At 27.7% G+C, this 16,731-nt stretch overlaps 2 protein-coding genes across 3 annotated transcripts; one reads left to right on the top strand and one right to left on the bottom strand.

The window, feature by feature from the left end:
- The first annotated feature begins 3,710 nt into the window (after positions 1-3,710).
- On the top strand, positions 3,711-6,006 carry LOC113372840 (U6 snRNA-associated Sm-like protein LSm4). 2 transcript variants are annotated; one of them, XM_026613177.1, is made up of 4 exons: positions 3,711-3,782; positions 5,316-5,357; positions 5,421-5,519; positions 5,592-6,006. In XM_026613177.1, exons 1-4 carry the CDS (start codon positions 3,780-3,782, stop codon positions 5,880-5,882), a joined length of 435 nt encoding a protein of 144 aa, XP_026468962.1. In that variant the 5' UTR covers positions 3,711-3,779; the 3' UTR covers positions 5,883-6,006. The 2 variants fall into 2 exon arrangements, with proteins under 2 accessions (XP_026468962.1, XP_026468961.1); XM_026613176.1 differs by lacking the exon at positions 3,711-3,782 and adding an exon at positions 3,898-3,957.
- Positions 6,007-12,856: 6,850 nt separating this feature from the next.
- Positions 12,857-13,545, bottom strand: LOC113373908 (zinc finger protein 512B-like). Its single transcript, XM_026614174.1, has 2 exons — positions 13,534-13,545; positions 12,857-13,465 (listed from the first exon to the last, which is right to left on the bottom strand). The coding sequence occupies exons 1-2, from the start codon at positions 13,543-13,545 to the stop codon at positions 12,857-12,859; spliced, it is 621 nt and encodes a 206-aa protein (XP_026469959.1).
- Positions 13,546-16,731: the final 3,186 nt, after the last annotated feature.

Raw genomic sequence — 16,731 nt, 5'->3', positions numbered from 1 at the left:
ATATAATAAATCTAACTACATTCATACAATGTATGTATAATATAAATTTCTAAACAATATGGATTCAATTTGAGTATAAAATTCCCACATAATTTCAAGACGACAAAGTTGTTGAATTTTAGAAATATTCATATACAATCAAATGTATTTACGCACTATTCTCGCATAGAATTGGAATGTTAACAAATCGACGGAAATCGCATACAATATTTTCAAATAATAAATTATCAAGCCCGACAAATTTCTAACACGTTATCTTTGTAATAACATAACTATAATATAATTGAAGAATTTTAATCTTGCAAATTAATTATCATGAATAATATAGTTCGCATTATCTTCAAATAAACAATAAATATGCATATGATTTTTATTTTTCACATGTGGCTGATTGTTTCTAATTTTATTATGACTATGTGATTATTTTCTGATAATATATGTAATTATTCTGTTACAAATATATCACTATCAACAAAAATATTCTATTAATTTATTAATTAATATATTGCATTAGGAAAAATAAATAAAGTTCCATAAGTTTCGAGATCTAGTTTAGATCTTCCTCAGTACACAATAAAATATAAAACATTATGTGGCAAATATATTATTATATTGACTACTAATAATTTAAGTACAATTTCAAAAAATTAAAAAATATATACGAAAAATAATGGATAACATGACAAATTCCAAAAACAAAATACATATAATAAATAATTAACATTTACGCTATCAATTTGCTTTTTATTTTTTCTGATATGTGTAAAATATATGTGTTTGTAAAATGTTATAGGAACAAATTTCACGTGATTTTTTAATTTCAAAAGCAATATTTTTTATCACAATGCACCATAAATCATAAGCTATAAACAAGATTGTAAATTCGCGAATTTTAGAAAAATTGGGTCAACATGTGGGCAGTTATAAATCATTCTATCATAGAATAAATATTGGAATATAGGACATACTACAAAATTTAAGACCATAATAAACGTTTATGGTATTTTGATATATAATTTGTCTGATATTTCGATATTAATTAACACAAGGAGTATTTTTATTTGATGCTATTACCTTTTATATAGTGAAATATAATTTAAAATGAGTTTAATTTTCATTATATAGAGCAAAATATTCGTAACAAAAACTGATAGAAAAATATAAAAATATTTACATTTATAAAAAATCATTAAAATAAATGTGAACGATTTATTTATTAATGATTCTTTGATTCATATACAAACAATAAACAATTCAATTAGAGATACTTTTTAGATGGATTTTCAAAGTTTTATACAATTCTGCTTTATAATATGAAACCTAATAAATTTAAATACTTATTAATAATATAATCAAATTACCAAATTAGTTGAGAGTGCCATTTCGCATTAAGGCAAGTTGCATGAACTTCCGAAATGTGTAATAATTGACTTGTCTGATGAATCGTTATTGACATTTAGATATTTTAGATGACATTATCAATTGCACGATTACATATATCATCGAAGTTAACTACGAAAAAATGGCTCGGCCAATCTTTGTCAAAACTATTCAGCAGAATTTCTAAATAACATCTATCAAATAGTATTTGATAAAATCTATTCGTAACTTTTGGCTAAACGTGGACAATTTTTTTTCTTTTTTATTTTAATTACAAAGAAACAGTTTGGACAATCGTCGCGCAAGACTGACAATTTTAAATTTATGAAATGCTTTTAAATTTTTAAAATGGGTCCAGCTGTTTTTGAGAAAACGTCGATTAGAGTGAAACTTTATTCACAACACACACATATATATCTTTGTCTAAATTTGGTCTCATTCGATTCAGAATGGCTTGAAATGTCGATAAACATAAAATTAGCAAATTGGTTTTTTTTTATAAAAAATAAGCAGATTTACATTAAGAGTATATTGTTCTGTCATTTAAGTTCATATGTATATTTTAATTTGTCAGCTTTATGTACCGATCTCTGTATTTTATTAAAATCTTATAGGAGCAACAAAATGTTTAAATAAAGATTGATGGTAATTGATACCACAAATATATAAAATTAGAATAGAACACAATAATAATCAGCTGTTAAAAATGCTGCATAATATGTATGTATACACAGGGCCGGTTCTACCTTGAATGCGAGGCAAATAATGCGTTCGCACGCCATAGGGGTGGGGGGCGAAAACTACAAAAATTAAATTAAATAATCCAACATAATACCAGTGTGTATGTTTAATAATGAGAGACTACCTTTTTGCTCTTTATGATTTGCTCAATAAAATAAATCGCACCAAATGCCATTATAAATAGATAAAATGTTTCTAAACCCAATATTAATATTACACATGCGTTAGAATAAAATAAAAATGTAATAATACTCTTGTAAGCAATAATGAACATACTGAAATTTTTGAATGTCCAAAGAGTTTATATTGAAAATAAGAATTTAAAAATAGTTCGGTATTGCGACAACGATAAAAGGCATTTCATACTACAATTTGATTATGAGTACTCGTAAAATCGACTTGACCTTCTGAATAAATTTAAAATCAATATATTTTATGCGCTTTTATATTATACCTAATTTTTTTGTACTAAATCCAGATTTATTAAAAATTATTTAAAAAATTAACGTAAATGTTTATTAAAGGTGGGGAGGACGCTAAAAAAAATTGGCATGCAGGCGCTAAATACTCCAGGACCGACCCTGCGTATACAAATATACATATTTAAATTGATAGATATGAACTAAACTATATTTCAATATATAAATTGCATAAAACTGGATCATAGAGTACAATGACCTATAAAAGTAAAACTTATTGGACTTTATAACTAATATCTTTGTTCACACCAATAAATCAGTATAAAAATGAAAGTTGATAACAAATAGACAATTATCAAGAGAGATTTTTAAAACAATTGAAGTTAATAAAAAAAAATTACATGAACTTTAAAAAATAAAATAAAATTTAATAATAAAAAACATTACATGAAACAAAATATTGCTATTTAAATTTATTTGTCTAACATGGTAACACATATAGATACTCTAATTGAATTAAATATATTTTCAATCATATAGAGTGCTTTGATTAATATAATATGTAAATAAATTCATTTAATTATGAATGCATATTTTATAAAACAGACAATTATACAAAAATGTAAGAATATATCATATTATATTATATTTATATATATATATATATATATATATATATATTATATTATATAATATCAAATAGAAATTTGAAAATATAGAATATACCAGACATAATGTTTTGATCAAACACATGGTGAATGAAAGTACACAAAAAACAAGTCACTAATATAGTGTATATTTTAATGAAACAAGTTGCATACATTTTAAGAATTAGTGTGATTCATATTTAATAATCTAATTTAAAACAACTTACCAAATGTTTGATACATTTATATAAAATAAACATTTTTCTTTCAGATTGCACAACACACAAGCACATTGACAGTACGAAAGACAGCTGTCAAAAATGTTATTGGAACTGTCAAAGTGACAGTTCCCAAAAACTTCGGCCATTCCCGATAGATGGTGACGTCGCATGTCAAAAATTTTAAGGTTATGTTAGGAAGACATTTGACAATTTATAAGTCTTTAGAACGCAACAAAACAAAAATATTAAATTTTTGAGAATTAAGACCTCAAGTTTACTTTTTTCTTAAATATAACTTATGTGGTCGTTTAAGCTGACAGTGAACTCTATAAGTTCTTTGTTGCTGTTTACTTTGGCAACATATCACCAACATGGTATGTGTTCCTAAAAAGTACTAAATAATGCTTATAATTTGGTATTCATTATTTCAAAGATTTCCTGCAACATTGAGGAATTAATTATAGTTTATTATATTCATTCTAGTAATTTAAAATGTTGCAGAGTAATGGTTCTTGTTAGTAACCCTCCGTGTTGGTTATGATCAAAGAGGTTAATATAAATAATACAAAGAGGAATACTGTTATAAGGTTGTTCGGAAAGTCACTTCGTTTCTTTACCATGAGAATTTAACTATATTTTTTTGAACCTAACATCACACTCAAGCCCTGTTGTTATTATATGATTTGAAAACTTATATTTTAAGGCTCGTATGTAAAAAATTCTAATCATTTACATGCAGTAGTTTTTAGATGGTACCACTTTGAATACGGAAAGAATCAAGCAGCATTTTCGATATTTTTTATCTTTTGCTATAGAAAAGGTAAATATACTGTTTAAGTCAAAATGAAATTGACCGATGTGTATGGAAATGACGTGTTGATAGTACGTCTAAGATGTACCAACTTCACCAAAATGTGTACCAAAAAGTACGATTGAAGCTGATAAAGATGCAAGAAAGGCACTAGTTGATGCAAACCGATGACTAACAATACATGAGATCCCATTGAGTTAAAATTTATTAAATTTAGCAGTCTATGACCACTCAAAATGTCTGGGATTTTCCTTGAAACTCAATGTATGGTTCTAATAGAATGAAGCGTGTGTCGTTTGGCGTCCGCGTCCGCGATTCGCCTATGAAAAGTCTTGAAAATTATCAAGTGAATTGTCACTAAGAATTTCAAATGGGATGTAAAGAATACAATACATGCATTTGTCCATGAAACAAAAAAAAGCCTGCTCAAAACAGGTGCAAAGCTGAAATTTGCCAAAAAAGGCAGTATGTTTGGTATGACTTTAAAGGAGTTGTTCATTTTTCAGCTTTTCCAGGATAACATAAAGGTTATTTTGGATGCTATATGTCATCAGCTAATAAACTAAATGATATAGTTCAATAGAAAAGGTCAGAATTAACCCACAAGCGAGGTATAGTATTGCATCAACATGACGCAAGACCTCGCATAAGTGTGGACATTTGCCAAACGCTTTTGTAGCTTTGATAGGACCCAATGACACATGCATCATATTTTCCAAACCTGCCATCATCGGACCATTAATTGTTCTGGTCACTAAAAATATTTTCAGGCGGTAAAACCTTTACCTCAAATCAGCATGTCAAAAAGCACTTTGATCAGTTTTTTGCCAATAACGACCAAAAAATGTATGTTCTCTGTATTATGCTATTATGCAGAAATATGACAAAAAATGTTCGGTCAAAACTGCCAATACATAATTTATTTAAGTATTTGTTTATTGTATGAAAATTACGTGACAAAATGTCTATAAAAAACGAAGTTACTTTCCAAACAACCCAATATATAATATATTTCATCAATTTTTTTAACTAGCTATATTTACATTTGATTTACATAAAAGTATTTAACGATAACAATTTATGTTTAACATTTCAGTTGCCCTTATCTTTATTGAGAACTGCTCAGAATCATCCTATGGTATGTATAGCTATCCTAAGAATTTATTATTTATTTAAAATACTTATTTATTCAATGTTTTAGTTGGTTGAGTTGAAAAATGGTGAAACCTACAACGGTCACTTAGTAAGCTGTGATAACTGGATGAATATCAATTTGCGTGAAGTGATTTGCACCTCTAGGGTTAGTATAATTCTACAGTGCAACAATAAATATAGGTGGCAATTACTATTAATATTTGACTCTCTATAACAGGATGGTGATAAATTCTGGAGGATGCCCGAATGCTATATTAGAGGAAGCACAATTAAATACTTGCGAATCCCAGATGAAGTCATAGATATGGTTAAAGAAGAGACTATGGTGAAAGGCCAAAGACGAGGAGATATGAAAGGAGGGCGAGGTGGAAATCAAAGAGGTCGTGGTGGTGGAAGAGGATCTTTCGGAGGTGGCCGTGGAGGTAAACCAGCACCTCTTGGTAGAGGAGTGAATCAAGGCGGAGGAAATGTACAGAGAAATTTACAAAGCAAACAAAAACTAAAGTGACTTAATATTTATTTTAGATATTCATGTATTTTTATCATGTGTATGAACAAGTGATTTTATTTATCTTTCATGCTATTAAGAATTCCATGTAATATAGCAGTTTGTAATTCGTTGTAAATTATATCAAGCAATTTATATGTAATAAATATGATTTTCTATAATTTTTATTATTAAATTGGTTTTATTAAATGTGAATAAACAAATCAGAGATGCAAATGCTCTATTACAAGAGTATAACAATTATCCGCTTACTTAATTTATTTAAACAAAAAAATTAGTATATATTAAATAATAAAGTAATTAGGATCAAATCATAAATCAGGAGAAGCGATTTTAGAAATTCAAAGCATATTTACTTAACAACATCAAGTAATAAAATAAAATATTACTTATTACTTTTGTACCATTTTCATAAATAGTTTTTGGAAAATAAATCCATTCACGTATGCCCCTGATATTATTTTATTTTTTTCAAATATTATGTCAATTTGAAAAATATAAATAAAACAGTAAGTCCCTGCTTTCATTAACACACATAAATGAGAAATTTTTTCAAATTGTAATTGTTGCATGTTTTTTATTCTTAATTAGCGTTGCGTGCGCAATTTCTGTCTGAACACGTATAAAATACGTAAAAGTAACAAAATTTTGTAAAATGATTAGCCACCAGTAGCGTACTTTAAAACAAAATTTAAAAATTGTAACTAAAATTGTAAACATTTTAGTAATTTCATTATACATATTCATAATCGGAAGAATACTATAAAAACCTACGAGCGCTCCAAAGTAATTAAAATAAATAAATAAATTAAAAGTTTGTTAGTTTTATCTGTTTAATCAAACAAAAATATAATAAACATTTGATTTTAGTAAGAGTGAAATGCTCTTCAAAACCTCTCTTTATTATTTGATAATGGACATTAAATATAGTAATGAAATATTTAAAAAAAATCGAAAGCGGAACTATCGTGCCATCTTGAATGTTTAAATAAAATTTACTTTCTTAGAAATTCTCTTTCAATAATTTTATTAGTCACTAGGTTAACGTGCTCTGATTTGAATCAAAACCAAATTACTCCAAGTTATGCTTCGGTAACTTGACTCAGATAAATTATTTGTTTTCCATGATAATTCAAAAAGGTAATATATAGCATATTTTTAGAAAACAGGCGGTAACATAATTATATTTTTTAATAAATTAATAAATAATTTTCAATTTTAAGATTCAACTATATAACCCAAAATGTATTCATAAATCCAGCAAATAGAATAAAAAATCATTGGATTATATTCCTTGTAATGTTTTATGTTTTAAACTGATCACAGTTGACTTTCACACTTATTAATTAAAATACATTTTTAAAACACGAAGTAGAATGAAATGTGTTAAATGAAAACAATTGATTGATTTATTAATGCAATTATAGATATAGAGTTTGATTGAAAGATATCAATTGGAAATCGCACTTATTGGTTCGTAGCGAAAGCAAAAACATTATTTTCAAAGAAAGGAGTGGAAATTTTTAGCTAAATAGCTGAATCTCAACAAAAATGTTTATAAAGTCGATTGTTTATACATGTCATGTTCAACGTGGAATTTTTCCTTAAGAAAAGTTCATGCACCCTTCCTTAAGAATAATGCTACTCGCACCTGGTTTGATCAGAGTTATTAATAATCGCCGTTTATTATCATATTTAATATTAACAATAAGAATAATTACATTTTTATTATAACATACTGAATTTATTAAATTATTTATCAACAAATCCTTGTTGCAACATGGTCTGCAGATTTGGTTATAGGGTTAGTCAATGTATAAATATTTGTTTCTGAAATAAATATTGTTATTTAATTAAAATAACAGAAACATACCTGTTCAAATCAAAAACGTGCCTTCAGGCAAATTACTGGGACTTAAAATTGTCGGAGAAATTAAAATTATCTAATAATTAATAACAATATTATTTTAAATATTTTCAAATAGAATATTTATTATAAATGCATACTGTGAACTTATAAGTGCTTATTAGATTGGACGACGATGTTTACAAGAAATTTGTTCGCCTTTTTCAAGTCTTGATGTTTTTGAAAATTCTGAAATGTTCAAAAAATTTGATTTTTTTGGTAATTCTGAATTTTTTTCAAAATTGTGTTGCTTTTTTTAAAAAAATGCGTTTTTTAAATTACTTGAGAATTTGGAAATTTCTTAATCATTCGATTTTTTGAAAATTTCAAAATATCTGAAATTTTAGTAACATTTTTTTTTGAAAATTATTAAAAAAAATTAAATTTTGAATTTTGTTGAACACTCTACACAAGCAAAATGTTCTTCAAATGATACTTTTTTTCAAAAACTACTTGATCATTTTTACACCCTTTGCTCTCCATACGTTAGAAACGATACGAATGTTTTTTCAGTATACGATCCGAATGTTTTTTCGATCGTTCAAATCGGTTATGCCATATTGTCGAAAATATCGAGGACATTTTTTGAAACTATATAAGTGAACTTTAAAATTACAAATCTTGGTACGGGACTCTCCACAAAAATTGACACAAAATGTGTACACATTAATAAAATCTTTATAAAATGTTTGATAATTTCATTATTATAATTAATGATTATTTTTTACCAGCGAAAGTATGCCAAAATGTTAAGAAATCTTTGAGATAAATAAAAAATTTTCGATTCGATTTTTTTGCGATTACTATAACTCACCCTGCGGGAAGTTAATAAAAAATAATACGATATTTTGGTAACAAATGCTTCCACTTTATATGGATTTTTGATTATCCATCCTATATACTAAGAAAATTAGGATCCGAAATGATCAAGTAGACTTTGTCAAATGAGGAATTTTAATTTGAATACTTCGAAAATTTTTTTTTATTTATAATTATTATCTATTATTTCGTCTCTGGCAGCAAGTACAAGTACAAATCTAACTCGTTCACTTATAAATTTTACCTCAAGGCGCCTCTGTTTCTTGAAGCGCGAATGGAAGAAAGCATTTCGCCTTCGAGTGAAATTTGTATCCGGTATAAGTTTATATATATTTAAACATTAAAGTCGAAGAAGACTGTTTCATTTCATCTTGTTTCTTTGTACTTGCAACAGCATGAAGTTAATCTTGGTATGTACGGTGGTTTTGTGGAATTCATTCCCATTGTGTTTTTAATGCTTTGTGCTACATATTTGGATACGCGTCTGGACGTTGTAAAATACAGATTTGAATGTGTGGAAACGTGTTTAATGGAATAACGATTTTTAAAAATAAATAAGTGAAATTGTAAAAAAAATCAATAAATAAGTAATTAACTGGATTCACAAATCATAATAGTACTCATAGTGATTTAATTAAATCAATTAATTAAAATGAACTTAAATATGCAAAGTATATAATCGGTAGAAGATTTTATACACGTTAATTGCTTTGTCAGTCTTGTTTGCCTGACGCTAAGAAGTAATATGGGAGCCAGGGGCTCGTTATAACAGTATTTTTTAAAATTAATATATCCTGAAATCCACTGATTAAATTTCTACAAAATAAAGATGGATAGTCGCTGTAACTATTTCTCTAAGTGACAATAATTCCACAAATGTTGTTTATTATTTAACAATTAATTATTCTCTAGAAACAGTGCGGAGTTACAACTTACCCCGTGTTTGGTGCTAGTTGTAACCAAAGCAAGAAAACGACAACAATACCTCTGATGATTTATTTTTTTCTTATTCTTAAGGAAATTGACTTGTTTCTAAGTAATTCTTTCTATCAATCAACGTAAACTATGATTAATATAGATAAAATATATTTATGTTTTTTATAATATAAAAGTAAACCGCTATTATTATAATAGAGTGTCTTATGTGATACAGTTTACATTAGCTACATTTCACACACTATAAATTCCACCCATTTTTCTCACTTGTTTCTGTATATAATTCTTGTATTTCACAAAACTGCCTAAAGTTTTGTTTCGATCAACCTCAGTTATGATTTTTTCGCATTAATCAAGATAACTATTTAAACAATTTAGCAATCACAAAAGTTGTTACACGTTATCAAAGATTAATAAATTTGGAGCAAAATAAGATAAATAAAATTTAAAATTATGAGTTATGTTAGATCAACTTTATATCATCTGTCCAAAATGACGCACCTGCACAATTCTGTTTACTGCCTCAGCATGCAGAACAGTAGCTATGACAATATTATGCATGACAGTTTATATATTGAATGGAAACAAATAAACGTTTTAATATTTTTGAAGATACTATTGGAAAACTCCTGTTACTAGTTACTCCCTTACAAATAGCCTCTAGCTCTTCTACGTGAGCCATAAAGTTTTAATATAAAAAAGTAATTAATAAAGGAAAATGTCAGTAATGTATGTGTAAAAAAAAATAGTGTTTGACAAACAAAATTTTTTTTTAATATATTTTTACCTAAATATCTAATACAGTTACCATGGCCCATGAAAAAATTTCTCTGATATTATTGTGGCGACGTATTATACGCGTTAAACAAAAAAAACTAAAATAAAATGTATCAATAAACACTAAATTAAATTAAAATATTACATTTTTTCAAAACTATGTTGAAGTTTGTCATAATTTTTAGAATATTTTTATACGGATTTTAAATTCAAAGTCTTGTTCTCACTATTTAAACTATTTAAAAATATCATAGTCGACGCACAAGCTTGAAAATACAACGTATTCTAAATTATAAAAAAAAAATAAGTTAATTGAAATATATCAAAAAAGTTAACGTTGTTTATAGATTTAACTTTAAATTAGTTTTGAAGATATTTTAAATTTGAAAAAAAAATCTTTATTCAAATTTATTTTGAAAATATACATAACATTCAGCAAGGATTCGTAGATTTCAAAATACAACGTTTTTTAAATTATGAAGAAATTAAAAAGTGTGTGGCGATAAATCGATTGTGATCATAATATTCATAATTTTCAGCAATTAGGCATTCTAAGAAGTGCAATTATTTTATTCTAAAATAGATAATGAAAATCTAAGATATATCATAACAATTTCATTTTCACTAGAATATTAAATGTGCTTTAGTAGTAAAAATTTATTTACTCTACTAATGTTTTGCATATATGTAATACCCATTTATATTTATACTTATTTATCTATGATAATACCTGGGGAAAAAATATAATAAACAATTATAAAATTATTGTGAAATATATCAATGGATAAAACATATTTACAATCTATTATATATTTGTGGTGCGTATAAGACATTTTCATTTTTGGCGTTCTTATACCACAAAATTGTAATAAAGTTTTAATCACTTTGTCAAAAATCAAACTGATAAATGTATCATTTAGTAAACAATGAAAAGTGAAAAAATATTTAAACGAATTTTTATTATATTATACACTACTTTACCAATATATTAATAACAAGCAACATATTCATTAAATTTCTCAGTGTATTACCAATTATTAAATTTAAAAAGAAAAGTAAAATTATGCAATATTATTAAACTCGCTGTTTAACATTATTACTCTTTTTAAATGTGATTGGATAGGTAACAATGATATTGATATTTAAAAAACAATGAATAATCTTTGTAAATTATAGTGGTTCCATAACAATCATTAGAATGATTATACGTTTATACGTAGATTTCTAGAGTTTCAATTAAAAATTAATATTAATTTGTAAAATTTTCGCAGGTTTTGTCAGCTTTGCTGCTTGTATCAGCTGAATTTTCTGATAGCGACAAAAAGCTAGAAAAACGAGGATCAGTACACTTTGCTAATCAAGGAAATGGTGAATTATCTGATCATGACAGAAGACATGATTATTTCGCTAAAAGTATCACTTTGGACTCAGGATTTGTTCCAAGCTTAGGTTTATCCTATGATAACTTTGGTAAGAACATTGGACAAAATTATTACGAAGGGAATGTTATATTGGGAAGTTACTCACAAAACTCCGGACTCTATGATGGTAAAGGAATACCGGAAAATTCAATACATGGAGAAATTGTGCCTCAAGCATATGCCAAACCAGTTCAATACAAAATAGTACAAACAACTACTGCGCCTTTATCTTTACCTTATAGAGAACCTGTAGTTCGATATACACAGACACCTACATTTAAGCCATCCAGGATTTCATTTCCGGATAATAAAGAACCTGGCCTAGATCAGCCTATTATTCTAAGTTCTTTGGGCCACAAAGAAAAGTTGCGAGGCGGGCAAACTTATAGTGTATCAGGAAGTTACACTTTTGGTCCCAACAAAGGGCACAATTATCGAAAGGGAATCGTCAATTCCGTGCCTGTGGGACATCGCGTTCAATCAAATATAAAACAATCAAGTTATGTAAACACACCTTTAAAACTCAAGAGAAAAGGAGGTCAAGCAACTCAATATCGTTTTGAAGTTCCCCAGAAAACTACAAATTCAAGATCATCTATGTACATAGCGCATAAATCACCGTATAACACTTTTTCGAAAAAGTATTAATGTTGAATCCAATGTTTATTTGTTGAATTTTTATAAGATTATTTATATATTTATTTATTATTTATATAACTTTTTAAGAAAATATATTACTAAGCAGTGTTATGTAGTAGTTCTATAAATCAATATTATAAAACATATATTATCTATGATTTTATTTCGATTTGTTAGAATAAGATACATGCAAATTTAAATAATATTGTAGATAATTAAGTATTGTTGAATAGGTATTTTTATAATTTAAGTTAATATAAATTAATTTAATATTCATAAAAATATTTACAAAAAACTCTATGTTATCATTACATATAAAGATAAACAAAAAATATAAAAAATTGAGGATCCTAAATGTGTGTTTTTATTTCAAAAGTCGTCAAATAATAACAACGATATATTTTTTTTATAAAATTTATTTTACCTATATTAATAACATATCTAATTACTAAATTAAACTATATATTAAAATGAGACTAGAAGTGGTGTGCGAAATGATGATCATGGTGGTCGTGATGCAAGTGATGTTTGACTAAAACAGGTGTATGCACTGGAACTGGAACAGCTTTGTGAACTGGAACTGGATATGGTGCTGGTACAGGAACAGCTACTTTGTGAACAACTGGAACTTTCACTGGAACTGGCACTTGCACGGGGTAAGGGCTGTCCACTTGAACCGGAACGTTCTTGACAACTGGGACTGGGTATGGTTTAGGCACATGGACGGCATATGGTTTGTCTACTGGGTATGGTACAGGTACATTGTAAGGAACATGGACAGTTCTTTCTACTGGAACTGGTACAGGTTGAGCAACTGGAATTGCTACTCGGTTGACGGATACAGTGTGGCTCACTTGATGGTTGTGCGAGGATTCTAATCCAGCAACTCCTAAACTGCTTCCACCTAAACTTGATAAACCTCCTGCCAACCCAAGTCCATGTCCTACCAAAGCACCGCCAGATAATCCACCGTGGCTCAATCCGTGTCCATATAATCCTGCATCACCTAATCCTAATAAACCACGTTTAACAACTTTTTTATCATCTTCGCCATACACTGCGGCTACCACAACAATGAGTACCACCTGCAAAATGTAATATATTTTTCTAATTTATTATTACGTTTAAAAAACGTTTTTATTTTTCGTCTTACCAAGAACTTCATGATTGTGCTTCTGTTTCGAGAGTTAGATATGATATGATTTTATTTCATACATTTTCTGCTTTTATAGTGATACCTATTTCATAAATTGTCTCAAACACCCGATGTCAAAAAACATAAATGACAACCGTTTGTTGTAACATAATGATATGATTGCATACTAAACCGCAAAGAGCGACATCGCGCTAATTAAATATTCAGATTTTTATATGACACACATTTATTTTGTCTTGCTCTGGTTTTGTTACTCCAATACTTTCGATCTCACTCTTCCTTATATTTCACTTTTGATATATATATATATATATATATATATATATATATATATATATGTTTAATTTGAGTTTAATATTCGGGCGTAACATCAATAAAAATAATAATAATATTTTTATTTTTATTGATGTTACGCCCGAATATTAAACTCAAATTAAACATATATATCAACATCAAATTCAAGACTATTCAAAAAAAAAATATATATATATATATACGTATATTTAAATCAATTATTTATGAATATAAAAATTTGCTGATTTCCTCAATATTGAAAATTCATCTCACTAATTTAATTTTTTAAATTATATCAAGTTTATATTTCTAAGTATTACAGAAAACTAATAACAAAAAATAAAGTCTGATATGAAATTATAATTAATAATCTGCATAATATTAATATTTAATTTATATTAGGTACACGGAACGATTATGATCTTCAAGTTGTAAATGATTTAAAAAATAAAACGTTCAATGCGAATGAATAAAAACTCATTAATATGTTTCAAATTGAATAATAAAACGCGGCAATATTTATACACCGATATTAATTTCACAGTACATTATCATTTGAAATATACTAAATTTGTTTCATTAAGGCACACTATTTCTTGTTCATAAACATTTCTTGACCCAATTTCACCAAACATTTCGGACTTGAAAATTCAAAAATTGCTCATAAAATATAAATAAGGATAGGACTCGTATTGATTAGTTCTTAAGAACTTTATATCAGAATGAAGTGGATGGTTTAAAAATACCTGAAATATTACAGGCCTAAAAAGCGGTTTAATTATAAAAAGTCATCAAAGCTTAGTTTAACTTTTATTTATTGCTGTTTTCACGTGTAGTTTTAAATAGGTACGTTTTAGTGTGATTGGTGCATCTTTATGTAAAAGTAATGCAAGAGCTAACCGTAGTTGTTATTTTTTTTAAAAAGAAAACTAGTGGTGCATCACATCGTGCTTTAAGGCAAACTTTAGAATTTCTCACACCGCAATTTAAAATTTTCAAAAACTTATAAAAATTTTTAGAAAACTTTGTAAAAATGAAATCTTTGAGAATTATAAAGCAATGGCTATGCGCGTAGCTGTTTTAGACACGAAATATCAGAGCGCGTTGACGCCTAAAAGCGGTTAAACAAAATAAATCTTGGCACGGAAGCCGTAGAAATGTAAACAAAATTAGTGCTTATTATAAAAATAATAATCAAATAATTTGATGTGCATACGTCTTTTTTCATTGGTTCTTCAAAACTTCTGCACTTGCGTTCATCAATACAAGTGGAATTAATATGAATCAAATGTTTATGGATTATTAAAATCGGTTGGTCCGTGTTCTCGAAATAATCGACAAAAAATGTATCCGCACATACACATACATACATACATACATACAAATACACAGACACATACATCCATTTTTTTTCTAATTATAAAGTATGCAAAATATTGAGAAGGTTTTTAAACGTAACGATAAATATATATTTTTTTCGATTATTTTGCAATTACAATAACTTACCCTACGGAAAGTTAATGAATTATACGGTTTTCTATCACAACTCTATCTGGTGTATATTATTTATAGACGGATGTTTATTATTTCTTAAATTACGCGACCTCTTAAAATTCTAGTTTTTAAAATGAATTTGATTCCCAAAATATTGGTATTAAAAATAAAAATTGATAATATGAATTAGAGAAATTTATAAGATATATTTCCAAAAAATAAACACTATAATTATACGTTATATTAAAATCATTAAAGTTCGCATAATACTGAATTGTTTTTCCAACATGCCCTTTTAGCATACAATGTCCCTTTTCGGCCGACTATTGTAAATTCATCAAATTTATTGAATGTCCTTAACTGGACAGTTATATATAAATGAGATAATAAAAAAATCACATAAAATTTATCTGTTTAAATAAATGTAGGTTTTTAAATGTAATAATAATAATACATTCAGAATATTGCACTGAAATATTATGTTCAAAATAAATATCCTGAGGAAATATATATATCAACATTCCAAAGTAATTATAGTCAATTCAATATAGTTCATTGAATCATATTATTATTATTATCATATATTCATATTATTATCATATATAGACCATATTATTAGTTCAAGTAATGCGCCCAAGTTACGTGTAAAAAGTATTACAAAAATCTTATATAAAAAATAGAACATATATCATACAAGAATTCATTTATTCAATCAGCAATATCACAATCATATAAATCTAAATTAATTTTGAAACTATTCTAGTAGTGGTGTGCGAAATGGTGATCATGATGATCGTGGTGTAAATGATGTTTTACTAAAACGGGTGTGTGTACTGGAACAGGAACAGCTTTGTGAACTGGAACGGGATAAGGTGCTGGAACCGGAACTGCTACTTTGTGAACAACTGGAACCTTGACTGGAACTGGCACTTGTACGGGGTAAGGTCTGTCAACAGGGACTGGTACGTTCTTGACAACCGGGACTGGGTAAGGCTTGGGTACGTGGACTGCATAGGGTTTGTCTACAGGGTATGGGACATGTACTTTGTATGGTACATGAACAGTCCTTTCTACTGGTACTGGAACAGGTTGAGCTACTGGAATTGCTACTCGGTTCACGGATACGGTGTGGCTAACTTGATGGTTATGAGATGATTGTAATCCAGCAACTCCTAAGCTGCTTCCGCCTAAACCGACGCCCGATAAACCGCCTCCCAAGCCAACTCCTGAAAATCCTCCGCTCAAGCCAAGTCCATGACCGCTGGAAAATCCTCCGTGGCTTAATCCATGCCCGGATAATCCGGCATCGCCTAAGCCCAGCAGTCCTCGTTTAGCGATTTTTTTATCATCTTCGCCATAAACGGCGGCGGCAATAACAACTAACACTACCTAAAAATTTAAGTGAGA

Source organism: Ctenocephalides felis, unplaced genomic scaffold (assembly GCF_003426905.1).
Source record: "Ctenocephalides felis isolate EL2017-DRISC unplaced genomic scaffold, ASM342690v1 CF-g0.4_SCAFFOLD_01604, whole genome shotgun sequence".
Classification (NCBI taxonomy): Eukaryota; Metazoa; Arthropoda; class Insecta; order Siphonaptera; family Pulicidae; genus Ctenocephalides; species Ctenocephalides felis.
This window is presented reverse-complemented; position numbering and strand designations above follow the sequence as displayed.